Raw genomic sequence first — 20,093 nt, 5'->3', positions numbered from 1 at the left:
TAACTAAATGAGCTCCCCAGTATAAAAGATGTATCCCTCCATCTACCCCGCCCCTTCATCCGTCCTTAGGCTTTACTCACCTGATCAGCTGTGTCCATTATTCTCACAAGAACCAGCTGCTGATCTACAAGTTCTTCTGTGGTGTACGTGTCCTCTGCAGAATAAAGCAAATGTAAAATAGCTTGTACTGTATTAGCTTTTTTTTCTATTTCAAATATTTTATTGAAAAATTTCAAAGATAAATTTACAACACCAGTAAGGGATCAACGTTCACCCAGAACTGGACTGTATGACAGTAATAACAAAATTTGCACAACATTTTACACAAAGGCTGATGATGGCATGTAGAACAGTCTCAACTTCAATGTGGAAGAGCCAATAGCTACTCCATTATAAGACCAACAGGGTGTCTCTAACCAGAGCGCCCAAGCCCCCCTAGAGTATGTGAACCCTATCCCTTGCCCCAGACCAATCCCTTCCCCTAGAACCCACCCCCCACCCAACCAGAGTCCCACACCCCATACCCCAAAGAGTTAGGAAAAGAAAGGAAAGAGAAGGAGAAGAAGAAAAGAAGAGGGAAAGAGAAGAAGGAGGAGAAGAATAAGAGGACCCAGACATGAAGGCTTCGACCACACGCCCCTAGAGTCGGGGGTCCACCCCTTCTCAGAAGTTATTAAGCTCTCCCTGTTATAGTCAGATAGTCTCTCCATGGCTGCCACATCCTGTCGACCTTAGGTAGTCTGTCAAGGAGTATCCCTGCTAGCCTTTCCTGTATCATGAAGTTATTCTACTTTTAACTTCCTCGAAGGGAACCAGTTGTATGAGCTTTTTTTCAAGAACGAATTGTGTAATGCTGGGAATACACCATGAGATTTTTTTGGCAGATAAATGATTCAATAGATAATTTCCGACAGGTCCAATCTGATTTTCGATCGGTTTTCAGATCGATTTCTCATAGAAGTGAATGGAAATCGGTCAGAAAAAACGATCGGAAAATTGATCGGACAGTAAATCTGCTGATAAATTTAATTGTGTATTCCCAGCATTAGACCTCTGCCGATTGAAGTGCATCTTCACTTTCCCACACTTTTGAATGGCCTTTTCCTGAAATCCTCTCCAGGCTCATCCCTGCTGTGCTGCTTATGCACCTTTTTTTCAACACTTTTCCCTTCCGCATAACTTTCTATTAATGCGCTTTGATACAGCACTCAGGGAACATCCACCTTCTTTTGCAATTACCTTTTGAGGTTTTCTCTCCTTATGGAGGGGGGTCAATGATGGTCTTCTGCACAACTGTCAGGTCAGCAGTCTTTCCCATGATTGTGATTCTACTGAACCAGACTGAGAGACCATTGAAAGGCTCAGGAACTCTTTGCAGGTGTTTTGGTTTAATTATCTGATTGGAGAGTCTGACACTTTGTGCCTTTATTCTGGTCTGAGATTTTGATTTTGGGGTCTTCATAAGCTGTAAGCCATAATCATCAAAATGATTACAAAGGCTTGAAATATCTCGCTTTGCATGTGGTGAGTCTATTTCACATATTAGTTTCACCTTTTAAGCTGAATTACTGAATTATATGGAGTTTTACACGATATTCTAATTTTTCGAGTTTCACCTGTATATGTGCTACATATATATCATTATATATCATATTTTTAGATAGAGCATACATTGCTGAATAAATATTGGCTCATTTTGATTTGGGTATAATAGGTTAGTTGAGAGAAAAAAATCAAAAATACTGTATTAAAAGGTTAACGTATTTCTTGCAATATGAAAAAGCAAATACCAGCACTACCATTGGGGGCTCCCTTAGTTTAAACTACATGTGACATGTGGTGTAATCCACAGCGTGTTCTGAACCGGACTGCACAGTCAGTGTCTGGTTAAGAAAAATGGATGTCTGGCACCTTATGCCTAACAGCCGTTTCGCTATGTTGGAACTCCAATGAAAAATCCAACAGCTGTCAGGTATAAGGTGTGTCCTGGACCCACCGCTCAATTGTCTATTGCCTAACAGGTATTTATGCGTATGTATGCACTTTGTACTGGAAACTTGAATAAGGCCTTAAAGCGGAATATAACCCTGCATTTCAACTTTGCTCTAAAACATTATTTACAGTATATTATATGCAACCAGCATTTTTTTTTTTACTAGACCAGCATTGGAAGGGTTACACAGGGCTTTAGGGCCCATTCACACTCGTGCGTCTTCAGAGTCTTCAGAGTGCGTCGTGCGTCTTCAGAGCGATTTCAGCTTTGCTGAAAATCGCTAGCGATTTGAAAAACGTGTGCACAATGAAAGTGTATGGAAGTGTTCTCATCTAAGCGTTTAGCGATTTGCTGAAACGCAAACGCGTTGCATGCAGTGTTTTCTGAGCGATTCTGGAGCGATTAGCGTTTCAATACAAGTATTTAATTGAACTAGAAATCGCAAAACGCTAATAGCTGGAAAAACGCTCTCTATACAGTGAAAAATCGCTAGGAAAAAACGCCAGAAAAACGCTCGGCGTTTTGCGTTAGCGTTTAGCGATTTCTAGTGTGAATGGGCCCTCAAAGTCCCTGGAGATTTTTGCAGACGCATCCGAACTTCAGTTAGATACTTTTTGTTTACAAATAAGTATCTAAGTGTTTATTGATTTGTCACTCACCTCTCTCACTGAGAAGGAGCTTGGAGGACAGCCAAAGAGTGTGTAACTGTTTATCAATAGATACATCTAACTAAATAGAATCTGAACGTCTGCACGGAACTTAAAACCTCTGTGTTTAACCCTTCCAATGCTGGTCTACTAAAAAAAAAAATGCTTTTTGCATATAATATGCTGTAAATAATGTTTTAGAGCAAAGTTGAAATGCAGGGTTATATTCCGCTTTAAGCAGTGCCAGACATCCTCTTTCTTGACCAGTTAAAGTACTTTTTTATGCCACTTTGGCATGTGAAATGACCCTTCTGAGTGTACATTACAGTACGTCTCAGCACATTATTGTTCCTTTTTGGGTTTTTCTTACTGTACTTACAGCTTTGCTTTGATCATACCTTGTTACATTCACATCCCAATTGCACTCTCACAGCACAGTACACAGAACTCCAAGAGCATTTCTGAATCAATCCTATGTTTAACGGTGTGTGTGTGTGTGTGTGTGTGTGTGTGTGTGTGTGTGTGTGTGTGTGTGTGTGTGTGCGCCGTGTGTGTGTGTGTGCCGTGTGAGCCGTGTGTGTGTGTGTGTGTGTGTGTGTGTGTGTGTGTGTGTGTGTGTGTGTGTTGGGATCCATCTGAAAATGGCGCCTGCGAATAATGGCGCACGGTGTTGCCGTTAATCCGTTTGTCGCTTATCTCTATTAACGTTAAAGCCTTATCGTTCTTTAGCTCTGTTTATTTTATTGAAAATTAGCGTTGACACACAGAACCCTCTCTGTACCTATCCCTAACCCCTAGACCCCCGCTGCTGGTGCCTAACCCTAAGATCCCCCTGGAGGTGCCTAACCCTAACCACCCCCCTAGAAGTGCCTAACCACCTCCTGGTGGTGCCTAACCCTAATCACCCCCCTGGTGGTGCCTAACCCTAACCACCCCCCTGAAGGTGCCTAACCCTAACCACCCCCCTGGTTGGTGCCTAATCCTAACCACCCCCCTGTTGGTGCCTAACCCTAAGCACCCCCCTGGTGGTGCCTAACCCTAAGACCTCCCTGGTGTGTGTGTGTGTGTGTGTGTGCGCGCGTGCGTGCGTGCGTGTGTGTGTGTGTGTGCATACCTCCCAACTTTTTGAGTTAAGAAAGAGGGACACTTAAACCACACCCCTGCCACACCCCTAATCACGCCCCTAGTCACACGTTCCATAAAGATTTCCTAAGAAAAATTTTAGAATTCAAACCACACCGGTCCTTTCTATCCTGGTTCATTTTCCTTCATAATTAACACATGAAAATAAGAAATATATCAATTTAAAGGATGGGAATAAAGTTTAGAGTCAATTAAACACATTTTTCAGTAGAAAAATACATATATTTACACAGATCTGTACATCAGTCCTGAAAGAGGGAAAAATGAGAAAGAACGAGGGACAGAGGGACATGGCTCCCAAAGGGACAGTTGGGAGCTATGGGTGTGTGTGTGCGTGTGTGTGTGTGTGTGTAGTGTGTTTGTCTCTGTATCTGGTGTGTGTGTGTGTGTGTGTGTGTGTGTGTGTGTGTGTGTGTGTGTGTGTGTGTGTGTGTGTAGTGTGTTTGTCTCTGTATCTGGTGTGCGTGTGTGTGTATGTCTCTAATGTGTCTATGTACTGTGTGTGTGTGTGTGTGTGTGTGTGTGTCTCTCTCTCTTCTCTGGTATATGGGTGTAGTGTGTGTGTGTGTGTGTGTATGTGTGTGTGTGTGTGTGTGTGTGTAGTGTGCGTGTGTGTGTATGTCTCTAATGTGTCTATGTACTGTGTGTGTGTGTGTGTGTGTGTCTCTCTCTCTTCTCTGGTATATGGGTGTAGTGTGTGTGTGTGTGTGTGTATGTGTGTGTGTGTGTGTGTGTAGTGTGTGTGTGTGTGTATGTCTCTAATGTGTCTATGTACTGTGTGTGTGTGTGTGTGTGTGTGTCTCTCTCTCTTCTCTGGTATATGGGTGTAGTGTGTGTGTGTGTGTGTGTGTATGTGTGTCTCTGGTGTATGTTTGCATCCTGTTCTGTCAGTTTTCCCAGCTTTTGGCAATCCACAAATGAAAAGTATGATTGCAGGAGCGAGCGAGTGTTAAAGTAGTCTTAAAGTGATGGACAGATCTGGCTTTTTGGTATTATATTTGGAATGTGGTCTATTAATAAAATTAGCTGACATTTTGATATGATACATATTCAGTTGAGCAGTGGAGTCTACAAATATCTGTAAGGTTTTTCTGATATTCTACTACTTAATTCTCATAGTAAAATGTTGGTAATCTTTACTGATATTTTACTATAACCTAACATAACCCTACTCTCACATAGAACCCGCCCTCTACTGATTCCTACCTGCCGCAAAGCAGTGATTAGTGGCAATACACGGAATTTGGGCACCCAATAAAATAGCGGGTGCCAGGGCTATCCGCTATGCAAATTACGGCTTCAGCCCTGATGGTTGCCATTTTATTGGGCACCTCTAGATGCCCACGTTTCTGTGTATTGCCACTAAATATGGCTTTTTACATTGCTGTCTATGGTGGCATGCTTTTTACCAGGTTGCCTCTGGAGCCTTTTTATTCTACTTTGCCCTTCCCTCAGGGCAATTCCTCTTAGGTGAGGGATATGATTCTACTACAACTGAGGGATCGGTTGGAACCCCCCTACCCCCATCTTCCTAGAAATAACAGGTGGTTTTGCGATCTGAGCCAGCAGTCACAAGTGGTCCTCCAGTCTGCCAGATATGACCAGTGACCCCTAGTCTGCCAGTAGTCACAAGTGGTGCTGTCCTTGCCCTTCCAACGATAGCCAGCAGTGACAATGTCATATCCAGTCTGTGTCAGTGGTCACAGTTGATACCTGTATCTATCAGTGGTCACTGAGCACTAGAAAGCTGGGAACATACTGTGTAAAATACAGGGATAACAGAAGGAAGAGAAACTTATCGGAGAGCTGGTATAAACAATATGCAGTTGTTGGCGGGTGAATGTTGGGGTAAGAGGGGTGACAGTGGCAACATACTTTTGGGGCATTGAAACTTCAGCAAGTATGTTTCAGATGACACTCCCAACTTTGGGCATATTACCTCCACCAACCTCCCCCAAGGACCACATTCCTACTCCCTGCATGAGTGGTCCTAACATTTACCTGGCCCCACCACCACACACGATCCATGCGGTGCACCATTAGCTAATGAGGTACCCTGCATCTCTTTATCTTCACCCAGGTTGTGACCTGTAGGCTTGGTGAGTGCTTGTTGGCTTGGGGAATAATATTCCAGAAAAGTAGAAGAGCACAAGAGCACAAGTCAAGTCTCATGAACATAAGAAATATTTGCAGATGGAGACTATGCCTATAACATACTTCAAAAGACAGATGGAAAGAAAGACAGATGTTACCTGGGAAACTGCTAATCCATTTAAATGAAAATGAATGTCCTGGACTGAATTCAAATGCCCTGACAAAAATGAATTACATTTCCTTGGAGAAGCACATGCAACAAATGCTGAGTGAAAACATTTACTTCACAGCCTGTCGGGGCACTTGGAACTTTTAGTAAGCATCAGAAAAAGATTCATATCTATTTAATCTCTTCCATTAATCAGCCATGGATCCTGAGCAAGTCCTGCATCTTGTCACATTAATGAAGACAATTATTCCCACATGACAGAGTCCAGATAACTCTCCTCTTGTCTACAAACACTCTTAATATCTCTGGCATTGATCTCCGTCTAAATATAACACATTTTCCAAATTATAACCTGGATGGAGGAGATGCCATGTTAATGTGGCTCAGAGCTGTAAAGGGGCAACCTTAGTGGGGTGTATCAGGGTGGAAGCTCCTAGAATGTACAAAGTTTGACATTTATGGCCTTGTAATTGTTTTTCGATGTAATTAATTCTGGCCCCAAATCTAGAGGTGTGAAATGAAGTTGGAAGAGAAACATTGAGGGCACTTTCACACTGGCATGCTGCATTGGCCTGATTTTGCCACATGCCAACGCTACGCCATTGAACGTCTATGTGGCCTTTGCCACCGATGCCATGGATGTGACGTAATTGCTGCAACCTCGATGCAAGTACATACCTACATTACCATTGATTCACGCGGCGATATGTGGCAGACCAGAAGTCATGTGGCGACGCGTACTTTTAAAAAAATTCTCGCGGCCGCATGTGGGGAAGCATATTTCAGCAATACACTTTGGCTCACTTTGTCTTTTCAGCCACAGGAAGTGAGTGCTAGAGAGTCTCACTTCCTACATGGCCTGCTGCCAAACAGGGATTACTGCGTATTAAAGCACCTGGTACCATACCGCCCTAAAAATGCCGGTTAGCAGTGTGAAACCGGCCTAAGGTCTTTATGTAAAATAGATTATTAACCCTCCTGGCGGTATAAAAAAATCTGCCAGGAGGGAGCGCAGCAGTTTTTTTAAAAAAAATTTTTTCCTATATCATGTAGCGAGCCCAGGGCTCGCTACATGATAGCCGCTGCTCAGCGGCATCCCCCCGCCCTCTTCGATCGCCTTCGGCGATCTCCGATCAGGAAATCACGTTCAAAGAACGGGATTTCCTGGAGGGCTTCCCCCGTCGCCATGGCGACGGGGCGGGATGACGTCACTGACGTCGGGACGTCATTGGGAGTCCCGGGCCACCCCTCGGCGCTGCCTGCCACTGATTGGCCAGGCAGCGCACGGGGTCTGGGGGGGGGGGGGGCGTGCGGCGATCAGTGTGCTGGCGCAGCTAGCAAAGTGCTAGCTGCGTCCAGCAAAAAAAAAATTAAACAAATCGGCCCAACAGGGCCTGAGCGGCACCCCCCGGCGGCTTACCCCGAACTACGTTCGGGGTTAACGCCAAGGAGGTTAAGAGCATTGATGTTTGACCAGCCAGGCAGAGTCATTGTATTACAGTAGAGTCTCTGTTGACGGGGATCGGCTGATGCCAGATAAGTGTGTTTTCTGGTTGCTTGAGGCTCAATGTTAAAAATAGGCCTAACCAATACAGTACTATAACCCACACTGTATATAGACCTTGAACTCTGTATTAAACATGAAAATACCGTAATTGAAAGTATGTTAGCCTTGGGGAAGGTGTAGAACCCAGTCTTTAAACACAGCAGAGCCCACAAACAGCCTAAGAAGTTGGCCTTCACTGCTATGAGTACTGCCAATGCTTTGTGCTGGTTGGTTAAGACTGCTGGTTGACTGTGACACGTTAAAGTGACACGTCAAAGCTTCTTGAGGCTAACTAACATACCCCCTGTAATGCACATGGCACATGATAAAGAGGAAGTTTAGGGAGAGGATAATTTTACAAAGGGCAAATACTGACTAAATAATCTATAAATAAATATTATAAAAAATAAGCAATTTTATTAATTATGTTATTTTCACTACAGTTCCTCTAAGTACTTTGGTTTCACAGTGTAACATTGCGGAGGTTGTTTGTAAGTTGAATTTGTTTCTAAGTCGAGTTGTGTTAAACATACTGGAATGTTTGGATAAAGTATTTACTTTCAGGCAACTCTGGATTTGGATATACAATATAAACAATGTGGTTTTGGGTTGTTTTTAATGTGCTTTAAACAACTTACAACTATTCATACAACACTGTAACATGCTATAGCAAAAATATATAATAACAAAAACATTACAGTATATTTTGGACATGAGAGCAATTTTGTGTTTTTGTTTGTATGTTTGTATATATTTTATATGGAAGGAAGCAGGAGCATTGTGCTGGAGTCATGGGCGTAGCAATCACCCCTGTGACCCCTGCCATTACAGGGGGGCCCTCCTCTACCCTCTCCCCATCCACAAGTGTAGCCAATTAGCAAAGAAACCTCCCCGTTCACTCGCAAAAACCGTGTGCAGGGGTATGTGTAGTTTTTTACCTGCTTGCAGAGGCTGCTTCTCAGTAGAACACTCTCTGCTGCCATTCACCGGCTCCAGATCCCGTGGGGTTCAGGGACAAAGGGGGCCCCATGCAGGGGAAGAACAAATACACTGCATGTGCATAACCCAAATCTCCCAAAGACTTGATAGGAATATATGAGTAGCTTCTGCAAAGCATTATTTGGTGGAGCTGGAATGGGAGGAAGGTCTTGCTACTCCTGTAGCATTATTAATGGATTTAGTACAGGGAGTATCACTAGCACTAACATAGCAAAAGTCCCTGCGAGCCCCGACATCGCAGGAGGGCCAAGGGCAGTGGCAGCTGCTTGTGTGCGCTCGCTCCCACCTCACCAATTTACCTAATTAAATCCGGCAGGACAGGACCTCTTCACTAGTGATGGTCGCGTTTAGGAGAACTCATGGAGAAGCATGTGATTAGTTTGGTCAGGTGATAGATATGTAAGTCTCTGATTTGCTAGTCATGATCATGTGCTAAAGCACAGCAAATCAGAGCTTTGCAAATCTATCAGCTGATCACGCAAATCACATGCTTCTCCACATGGGCATAGCAATCACCCCTGCTTTGGAAGCCGCTCCACCTTCCTCTCCCCAACCGCAAGCGCAGCCAATTAACAAAGAAACCTCCCCATTCACTGATAAAAACCTCATAAACAGTGGCGTAGCTAAGGAGCTGTGGGCCCCGATGCAAGTTTTACAATGGGGGCCCCCAAGCACTCTATACATAACAATTGATACGGCGCACCAAAACCTGCCAATGGTAACTACAGTGTCATAGGTGCAAGAAGTACATGGGGAACAGTTTATTAATAATTAACACTATTCAAAGTATCTATACAAGCGATTATTATGAGCACAGGACCAATAGAGAGCTAATACTGTTGTCGAAGGAGGGCCCTTCGGGGCCCCTCTGGCCCAAGGGCCCGATGCGGTGGCTACCTCTGCAACCTCTATTGCTACGCCCCTGCTCATAAAAAATGTGTGCAGGTGCGTGTGTATTTTTTTCCCTGCTTCCAGTGGCGGCTTCATAGCAGAACACTCTCTGCTGCCATTCGCCAGCTCCTAATCACGTGACCCGCATGAAGTTCGGGAAGAAAGGGAGCTCCATGATATCATTTTTGCAGGGGGGCCCTATTAAGCCTAGTCTGGAGTAGTGAGGTCCTGTCCTGCCGGAATTAGGTAAAGTATATGCTCCGCTGCAGCTGCCGATGCTGTGAATGATCACAGGTGGGGGGTAGAAGAGGTGTTCGGGAAACTCCTGGGGGGAACTTGCGGCTGAATTTTGTTGGGGCGCCCAGGTTGTGTATGTTACACCCCATTCACTAGTAAATAAGTTCTGGTAGCAATGAGTTACAGGTGATTGATTGGTATATGTTAGATCAGGTATGTCAAACCGGTCCTTTGAGGGCCGAGGTCCACACACATTTTTGGCACAGCTCAAATGAATTGATGGATCTGAATCAGGAAAGGTGTGGTCCATCAGGTAGAACACATTCCTCTCTTTCTCTGTCCATCCTAAACACTGACATGGATCTGGCCCTCCAGGCCTGGAGTTCGACACCTGTGTGTTAGATCATCATTAGGTTATAGGTGGTGGGGTCTGTAAGAGAATACTCACCAAGATAAGGGTCATATTCACTAATGAATCTTCTGGTCAGAAACTTCACAGTCAGTGCTGGAAAAATAAACAACACATCATATTTATTTATATTGCCTATCAAGTACATTTTTTATTTTGCTTTTTTGGGGGGGACAAGTAAGGACGAGCTTAAAGGAAACTCAATGTGAAAATAAACCGATGAGATAAACAGTTGTATCTATCCTCCTGTTCCTAAAAATTACTTCTTCTTTTTTATATCCCACAGTTTTATTTTATTTTTAAATCTACTTTTTAAGCTTTTACTGTTTCTTTGTCTCTGCTCAATGACGCAATCATTAACGTATGCCAGAACTAAAATCTATGAACTATTGACCCCTCTTATCTCTTTCCTGCTCTCAGAAGCCATTTTTGTGCCAGAAAAAAATACATTTATTTATTAAAAAAAAAAAAAAAGAAATAAATATTTGTATATAAAAAAATAAACATCCTGGGAGAAATTATAGCCCACCATTAGAGAACTCTGTTGGTGGGCAAAAAAAAGGGGGGGGGGGATAACTTTTGTGCTGAATTGTGCGGCCCTGCAGCGAGCCCTTAAAGCTGAATTATTTGTAAAAAAAATAGCCTGGTCACTAAGAGGTTTAACACCGCAGTCTTGAAGAGGTTAAGGCAGAGAAAGAAAAAAAAAGGAACACAGCATATTTATTTGCTTGCTTGGCACTGTACATACCCATGTCTATCTCATCATGTCACATGTCATCTCAGTATTCCTTTAAAGTTCTGCCAGGTGACAATCATATTCTGGGATATCCCCTCACTCTCTGTCCCAAAGACATGGCAGGAAGTAAGAAATAATAATTCCCATAAAGCAAATTCCATCTTTGACAGATGCCACTGTCACAAGCAGTATTACCAGTGATGAGAGAATTTGGGTTCCTTCACTCCAGATGCATTACTAAGCATCTGCACTATTAAGTATTGTACCCAGAATGTAGCAGACACAATATCCTCATTCAGCGTGATAATACCCTTCACAGCTATAGCAGAGTCCTAAACAAGTTCTTCATGCTACTGTTAAAGCGGACCTGGACTCAGAACTTCCTCTCTGCTTTAAAAGATAAGCAACAGCATAATAACCTTTAAAGACAAAACATTTCTGTGTTACAGCTGATACAAATCCTGCAATAAATCTGCAGTGTGTCTACTTCCTGCTTTCATGGAAGCAGACAGAGTTAACATCCTGTGTTTAAAAAATAGCTGCTCTGCGGAGGCAGTCCACTGACACAGCCATGAGATCAAATTACAGTGGTTATTAGGCACACATGAGGAGGATTAGACAGGCTAAACTATCTGAATACATACAGGGTGCATTTATCTATGTTTTCTTTCTGTCCTGTGCAAGAGTTCAGGTGCACTTTAAACTGTAAAAAATGCACTCTTACTATTTAAATAAATGAGTTTAGTATTGTGCTACATCTTCCAAGCCTACAAAGATGCAGAAGCAAAGTAAAATCAACTAGCCCTGTTTTAAACGGAAGGCTGAACCTTGCACTTGTCGGGCAGTTCAGCTTCCTGCCTGTCTGCCTCCCACGGGCAACATTTGGGTGCAATTAAAATGCAGCCGAATGTCAGGTATTGACACATGGTGGTGTGAACCAGCTACAGAGAACCACGACATGTTACATCTGCCAACAGCTGCGGAGATGTGACTCCATGGTGGGGGGGGGGGGGCTACCTGTCTACCGCCGTTACTGAGCACTAACAAGCACCTAGCTGGTGCAAGAGAGCAGCTGACAAGTGGTAAATACATCATCTCCAGCTTCCCGTATGAAAAGCCCTTACTTTAATGCTATGCAATTATTAATGATATATAGGGCACCATTATCTTCTGTGATGCTGTATAGAGTAAGAAACAGACATACACACATTGGTACATAATACAAAAGTGGTAGACAATATAATTGTTATAGTGACAAACGCATATTAATTAACATAATGTGTAGCAACTTCCAGGTCACAAAAAGGAGACAGCCCTACCCTTGTGAGTTTACAATCTAAAGCAATATGGAAGAAACAATGAGGTTTCCATCCAGGGTGCTGTGTTTTTAGACTTTATTCAGAAAGCAGCACAGCTTCATCAGAGGCTCATGGTTGAATGTCCTAGGGTAGATTGTATACTTGTCTGAAAGGTACATTTTAAGGTTTCAAGATTTAGAGAGTGACAGATGTAGTTTGGAAGTAATTCCAGAGGCGGGGAGAGGCTCTTAAGAAGTTCTGTATGACTAGAGGAGGTTACTCTAGGTCTAGGGGGAAAAAGCAGAAGGTTGTTTTCGGAACAGAGGTTGCAGCTGAAATGGTATTTGTAGAATAGCGAGGAGCTGAAGCAACAGTTAGAACTGAGCATGGAATAACAGACTGGTTCACAGTTGGTAAAGGAGTACAACAAGGTTGCATACTATCTACTTATGCATTTAACACAGTCGTTCCCAGACTGTGTTCACAAGCGTGCATTCAGCAAGGCAATTCAAAAGGAACAAACTGCGAAACGGCAGGCTGCCTGAATCACACCCTGCACCCGCTACCATCCGTCTCACTTAATGGTAGAACTGTATTGTTCCTTTTGAATTGCCTCGCTGAATGCACGCTTGTGAACACAGTCTGGGAACGATTAAATGGTAATTTTTATCCACTGCTGTGCCGGATTTTTCTCTTCTCTTCTGATTGATGCAAGTGACTCTGTGTTGACATCCTGAGCATGCAGTGTAGTATTATTTATTTATTGTATTTATAAAGCGCCAACATATTACGCAGCGCTGGACATTAGTTTAGGTTACAGACAATATTTAGGGGTGACATACAGTAATATGACAATACATGAATACAAGAAAGACCAGATCATGCAGCACAGTATGAGTACCAGGTAATGCTTAGTCAGTCACTAGATGGGAGCATGGAGATTAGGCAAGTTAGGTTCACTCAAATGCATAGCATGGGTTCACAGTAATGGAGGTGCTGGATCAGGTAGGACACAAAAGGAGCAGGACCTTGCCCAAAGGCTTACAATCTAGAGGGAGAGGTAGGGACACGAAAGGTAGGGGACCAGAGTTCAGCTGTGGGTTTAGAGCACTTGTGAGGGGTAGTAGGCCAGAGTGAAAAGGTGAGTTTTGAGGGCCTTCTTGAAGATGTTGAAGGAGGGGGCTGCCCTAATGGGTGGAGGTAGGGAGTTTCATAGTGTAGGAGCAGCTCTTGAGAAGTCCTCGAGGTATGCATGGGACTGGGTGATGCGGGGGGCAGTCAGGCAAAGTTCATTGGAAGAACAGAGTGAACGGCTAGGTGTGTACCTCTGAGTAAGATCAGAAATGTAGGTTAGACAGGTTTTGTGGACAGATTTGTAGGTCAGACACGGTATCTTGAATCTTATTCTAGACTGGATAGGAAGCCAGTGGAGGGATTCAAGGAGGGCGAATGGTAGTGTGGCAGTGACATGCACATCTGGGAGGTTCATCGATGGCCGGGGTGGGAAGATCATAAATTCCGTTTTGTCTAGATTTAGTTTCAGGAACCTAGCGGACATCCAGGACCAGGAGGAGATGGCTGATAGGCAGGAGGAGACCTTGTCCATGGTAGTGGTGGATATGTCAGGGGTGTGGAGGTAGATCTGGGTGTCATCTACATACAGATGAGATGATAGTTAAAACCCATGGAGGAGATAGCCTTGCCAATGGAGGATGTGTATAGGGAGAAGAGTAGGGGGCCAAGGACCGAGCCTTGGGGGACTCCCACCGAAAGGTGGTTGGGGGTGGACGAGGACTCATTGAAGGAGGTCGTGAAGGAGCGGTTGGAGAGGTAGGATGAAAGACAGGTCAAGGCGAGATCGTGAATGCCATGGACTGGAGGGAATGGAGGAGTAGGGGATAATCTACTGTGTTAATAAGCTGCTGAAAGGTAAAGGAGGAGGAGAATGGAGTATTTACCTTCAGCTTTAGCTAAGGCAAGGTCATTGACCACTTTGGTGAGAGCAGTTTCGCTTGAGTGGGCAGGCCTAAATCCAGATTGCAGTGGGTCTAGCAGTGAGTTGGCATTAAGGTACTGGATCAGGCGTTTGTGAACCAGACACTCAAGGAGTTTTGAGGCAAAGGGGAGGAGGAAGATAGGGCGGTAGTTGGAGGCTAGCGAGGGGTTGAGGGAGGGTTTATTGAGCAGGGGTAGTACAGTGGCCTGCTTGAAGTCTGAGGGGAAGGTGCCTGTGGATAGGGAGAGGTTAAACAGGGTAGTGAGGACTGGGGTCAATTCCGTGAAGTGAGGCTGGAGTACATCAGAAGGGATGGGGTCAAGGGGGGAAGTAGTGGTATGGGAAGTCTGCAGTAGGTGGTTGACTTCCTCAGTGGTAGTAGGAGTGAAAGAGGTGAGGGGAGGATAGGGTGGAGGAGGAGCTGGTTGGGAGGGGGTGGGAGGTGAAGATTAAAGATGGGATATTTCCTGACGGATGGAGACAATTTTGTTGGTGAAGTGGGTGGCTAAATCTGTGTCAGAGAGGGAGGAAACGGATGGTGGGGGGGAGGTTTAAGCAGGGACAATGGCAGGGAGGGGGTGGTAGAGGCGTATGGTGTGGGCCTCGAATTATGTGAATTGTAGGGAGGTAGGTGGGGTGAGGACATGGAAGGTGCAAGATGGGGAGAAAAGCAGACCCACCCCTCCCCTGGTCCTGTTGTCTGGTCTGGGGGTGTGACTGAGGTGAAGGCCACCGTAAGTGAGGGCAGCCCCTGCGGCAGAGTCAGAGGGGGTGAACCATGTCTCAGTGAGTGCAAGGATGGTGAAGGATTTGGAGAGGAAGAGGTCGTGGAACGCTGTAAGTTTATTGTGGACGGATCTGGCATTCCAGAGCCCGCAGGGTAGGGGAGCATGTGTTTGTGGGTGGGATGGATGGAAATAAGGTTGGGGCGAGGATGGATGTTTATGTTATTTGTGGACAGAGGACTGTAAAGTGTGTGAAGCAGTCGAGCAGGGGATGCTTGTCCGTCAGCAAGCTGTGGCCCAGGGTTAGGTGATATATCACCAGCTGCAAGTAAAAGCAGGAGGGAGAGAGTAAGCAAATGTGAATGGGATTTAAAAGTTTGTTAGGTTTTTGAGCTGCTGGTTGGAGAGAGAGATTTCAGGAGAGCTGAGTAAGGTGAGGAAAGCAGAGCAGGTGAAATTAATATGGAGTGTGGTACACTGGGAGGATGCATATTGCAATGCAACTTGTAGATGTTTGCAGAACATAAGAAAAAGTGCAGTAAACACGGTAAGGGTCTCTGATTATAACCAGGAAATTTCCAACCACTAAACAGTTTATATGAGTATGCAGTTAGCGCAAGCAAACCTGTCTAAATAAAGAAGCAGTCTACTTGGCTGTGCAACATATATCCAGCAGTGGCACTTTTAGCAATAGCATTGGAGGCAGTTCTGGATGCAGAGTAGTAGTTTCCAGCAGAGTCCTGTAGCTGTTGAATCCTGTTTGAATTCCTGGGTGAATTCTTGGTAAATTCTTGGTAAGTTGTAAAGCCTCACTATATGTAACTCCTGCCAGTTTATATCAGGCTGTTTACCGTGCATAGTGCCGACCACTAGTTACTCCTTCTTTCTGCTGGACTGCACTACCAAATGTTGCTAATCTAATGCGAATTTTTAATGTGAAAAAAAATCTAATATGAAACTCACAAGTGGAAACCTAGCCTAAAGAAATTAGGCCACAATGTTCACTAGAAGGGTTGATACTATTAAAGCTCAAACATTTGGCCACATAAGGAGAAGACCGGATTCTTGAGAGAACTCCTTGATACTTGGAAAAATTGAGGGCAAAAGAAGTTGAGGACGACAGAGGCTAAGATGGATAGACAGCATATGTGAGGCTATGAATGTGCCAAGGCAACAGCTGAGAGAAGCAGTGATCGACAGAGACATCTGGCGTGCAGAGTACATATCAGAGTTGACTGAAAGAGTGAGGAAGAGGAGATGTAGAGGGCAGTGCTTTGATGGAAAAGACCTGGTTGCTGCATTTTATAAGTGTATAGACCTCTTCACATTCACAAGCTTCAAAATCACAGCTTCATGCATCACATACAATGCCTCAGGATGCAGATATTTTTGGAGTAAAGAAGCCCTTATCCTCTTGCATGAGAGCAGTAAAATTTTAGAATTGATTTAACTTTGGGTCACAGGCAAAGGAAGTGAAAGAGTTTACCACCAAGTGGGAAAGCTATGGCTATAAAGACTGAAATTAGGTTACAGTCCTTTTATTAAAGCAACCAAAAAAAATGTGGGCAGGAGTTACACTTTAATCGCAGAATATTATTATAGATGGCTGTCAGGTTGCTATCATTGACCTAGCTTTGAGAAAAGAGGATGGACCCAATGCGTTGTAACTCATTAAACCGTGTTTGAAAACCGCGTGAAAAACGCATGCATTTTAATGCTTTTTTAGTAGTAAAATGTTTCTGTACCGTGTTAGCCAAACAAATTATGAAGGTAGAAAAAAGCAAAGTCTTGTAAAAGTAATACCTTTTAATGGCTAAGTGATAAATGTAAATTATGCAAGCTTTCTGGGATCTAGTCCCCTTCTTCAGGCATGATCCATGAAGAAGGATCCATGATCCATTCAGCTAATATAAATTCCAGATATTAGCTGAAGTAAAACACTGATGTAAGTAAATAGTAAACACGAACATGATTACGTTTATTATGATTACGATAAAATCTTCATGCTTACTATTTACCTACATCAGTTTCTTACTTCTGCTAATTTCTGGAAATATGCCTGAAGAAGGGGACTCGATCCCAGAAAGCTTTTTTCTACCTACATAATGCATTTTTATAAACGCAGCAGTGGGCTCAGGCCCATATGTTTGTGAAAATGCATGGGAACATTCCTACAGAGCTGCTGTGCTGTCCATGGTGCAGCGTGACAGGGTAAGCCCACCTCTCATTCTAGATATGTGCATATGATAATGTGTGCTCTAGAAACCATTTCACTACTCTTTACAGAAGTTATCACCTTACCTGATTTTCCAGCTCCTTTGCACCCCAGCAGCACCAGGTTACACTCTGCATGCGGGCTGCGTTCATTTGAAGTGGGGAAATGAGCAGCATTGATAGCTCTGGGTTTCCCAAACATCAGAGACATGATCTGTGGTCAGGAAGAAGGAGAATACTGCATTAGACAGGTAAGCTGCAGAAAAGCAGGTCACACGTCAAGTACCTGTAAGGAAAAAACTGCTCCATGTAGATACTTACTTCAAAGAAAGCCTATCCAGAGGCTTCCCTTGTCCCTCTTGAATCCACCGATCCAATGCTGGGACTCCTCGAGCCTTGCCAACAAGGGCTTGTGGAGCAGTGTGAGGCTACGCCCCCGTCTGTGAATGAGCATGGCTCCACCCATCTTCCCATCTACTCTGACCAGCTTCCCTGTCCCTGCTGAAGAGATGCACATATGTCAAATATGATGCTGCCACCATCATATTTGACAGTGGGGATGGTGTGTTCAGAGTGATGTGCAGTGTTAGTTTTCCGCCACACATAGCGTTTTGCATTTTGGCCAAAAAGTTCAATTTTGGTCTCATCTGACCAGAGCACCTTCTTCCACATGGTTGCTGTGTCCCCCACATGGCTTCTGGCAAACTGCAAACGGGACTTCTTATGCTTTTCTGTTAACAATGGCTTTCTTCTTGCCACTCTTCTATAAAGGCCAACTTTGTACAGTGCATGACTAATAGTTGTCCTATGGACAGAGTCTCCCACCTGAGCTGTAGATCTCTGCAGCTCGTCCAGAGTCACCATGGGCCTTTTGACTGCATTTCTGATCAGCGCTCTCCTTGTTCGGCCTGTGAGTTTAGGTGGATGGCCTTTTCTTGGTAGGTTTACAGTTGTGCCATACTCCTTCCATTTCTAAATGATCGCTTGAACAGTGCTTTGTGGGATGTTCAAGTCTGTTGCCGTATCAGTGCTTTTTGGAATGACAATAAAAAATGTAAGATTTGCTCAAAAAGGGTCGAGTCCAGATTTGGATTGTGTGTGTATGGACATTATGCTATGGGAGGCTTGATGAACCTCCTGCCTTTATCTGTGACTCACCTTTGTGATATTGACCAGAACCTGAGGCCTGCAGACATTTTGTTTTTGTTACTAAAAAAAGTTTGGAATCATGTATGATTTTCTTTCCACTTCTCACGTGTACACCACTTTGTGTTGGTCTTTCATGTGGAATTCCAATAAAATTGATTCATGTTTGTAGCAGTAATGTGACAAAATGTGGAAAACTTCAACTTGCAAACCACTGTAAACACAATTTAAGATATCCCATGATTTTATTTTATATTTAAATCTAGTTTTTAAGTTTTTAAGTTCCATTGTCTCTGCTCACTTACACCTTCATTGAAGTATGCTAGAGCTCAAACCTATGAATTATTGTCCCTTTTTATCTCTTTCCTGCTCTTAGAAGCCATTTACTGACAGGAAAGTGTTTTATGGCTGTAACTACTTATAAGTGAAGGTTATGCTATAGTCTGACCCAGTCCCGACCTGGGCAGAAACTGTCACTTACATGTACATTACTGTTTAGTTTTTTGTTACTGTCTGTCACTTACATACCTGATGTTTAACTTTTTCAGGCACAGAAAGAAAAAAAGGAACACAGCATAGTTATTTGTGTGCTAGGCACTGTACATACACATGCCTATCTCATTCATGTCATATGTCACCTCGGGTATCCTTTAAGGGGGCCAAATGTAGAACTTGCACTTGGGCCCAGAGCTCCAAAGCTACACACCACTGTTAATTGCAAGGAATCTGCCTCACTACAATTAATCAGCAGATTTGCTGGGGATGGTGGGAGCAATTGCCAAAATGTAGCAAAGAGATAAAGGAAAAAAAAAAGAGAAATTATGCTGGAAACTTTAGTAAAACTCCGGAATAAAACACTCATCTCTCATCATTCACAGACAGTGGTCTAGTCTGGCTAATTGTCATTTTAAATGGAAGGGAGACACTGCCAAGAATTCCAAATTATTTTTTCTGCCAGGAACTATGATTTATAATGCGATAAATCCAAGCTGAATAACAGCTGGAGAGATAAGTACTCAGAAACACAAATATACAGAACAGACCAGAAATAGTTGTATACTGTGTATATATATATATATATATATATATATAGAGAGAGAGAGAGAGAGAGAGAGAGAGAGAGAGAGAGAGAGAGAGAGAGAGAGAGACACTGAACTATTCATACAAGCTAAATTTATGTCACCATCACTCCTATAAAACACAGAGGATTTTTCGAAACATCTGTTAAAGGTCATAATTAAATAAACAAGCTATTATTAAATTTGCAACTTTCATATGTGAGCAGTGTTAAGAATCTTGTCTATGACCTGTTCTGACCTCTAAGCAGGGCAGCCATCAGGGGGGGGGGGGGGGGGGGGGCGGACACTGACACTGCAGTGAGGGGCCCAGAGCTTCTGGGGGCCCTGGGCTCCCCACAAAGCGTTGGAAGGGCCGCATGTGCAGGCTGCTGGCCTGTGGTTCACTAACCAGCACACCGCGTTCCAGCACGTGGGGAGCAGATGAGTGAGCCAGCTACAGCGGTCTTTCTATACTGGGGCACCACCTATATCTGGCTACAGGACGCCTATACTGGGCCATCACCTATACTGGGGCACCACCTATATCTGGCTACAGGACGCCTATACTGGGCCATCACCTATACCTGGCTACCTATACTGGTGCGGGAACCACCTATACCTAGCTACCTATACTGGGGCACCACCTATACTTGGTTACCTTTACTGAGGGCACCACCTGTACCTGGCTATCTATACTGGGGCACCACCTATACTTGGCTACTTATACTGGGGCGGCTATAGCTTTCTACCTATACTGGTACCTGGCTAACCTATACTGGTGCACCACCCATA

General features: G+C 43.9%; 1 protein-coding gene across 1 annotated transcript in view; it reads right to left on the bottom strand.

The window, feature by feature from the left end:
* The window catches only part of RASL12 (RAS like family 12), a 47,476-nt gene that overhangs the window by 12,510 nt on the left and 14,873 nt on the right, over positions 1 to 20,093 (bottom strand). Inside the window, exons 2-4 of the mRNA XM_068274990.1 lie at positions 17,185 to 17,311; positions 10,168 to 10,224; positions 81 to 154 (exon numbers count right to left, since the gene is read on the bottom strand). Of these exons, the coding sequence (XP_068131091.1) occupies positions 81 to 154; positions 10,168 to 10,224; positions 17,185 to 17,308 (255 nt within the window). The 5' untranslated portion in view covers positions 17,309 to 17,311. The remainder of the gene's footprint in view (positions 1 to 80; positions 155 to 10,167; positions 10,225 to 17,184; positions 17,312 to 20,093) is intronic.

This window comes from Hyperolius riggenbachi, chromosome 3, assembly GCF_040937935.1.
Source record: "Hyperolius riggenbachi isolate aHypRig1 chromosome 3, aHypRig1.pri, whole genome shotgun sequence".
In the NCBI taxonomy this organism is placed as follows: domain Eukaryota; kingdom Metazoa; phylum Chordata; class Amphibia; order Anura; family Hyperoliidae; genus Hyperolius; species Hyperolius riggenbachi.
The sequence above is the reverse complement of the archived record's forward strand: the minus strand, read 5'-3'. Positions and strand labels throughout refer to the sequence as shown.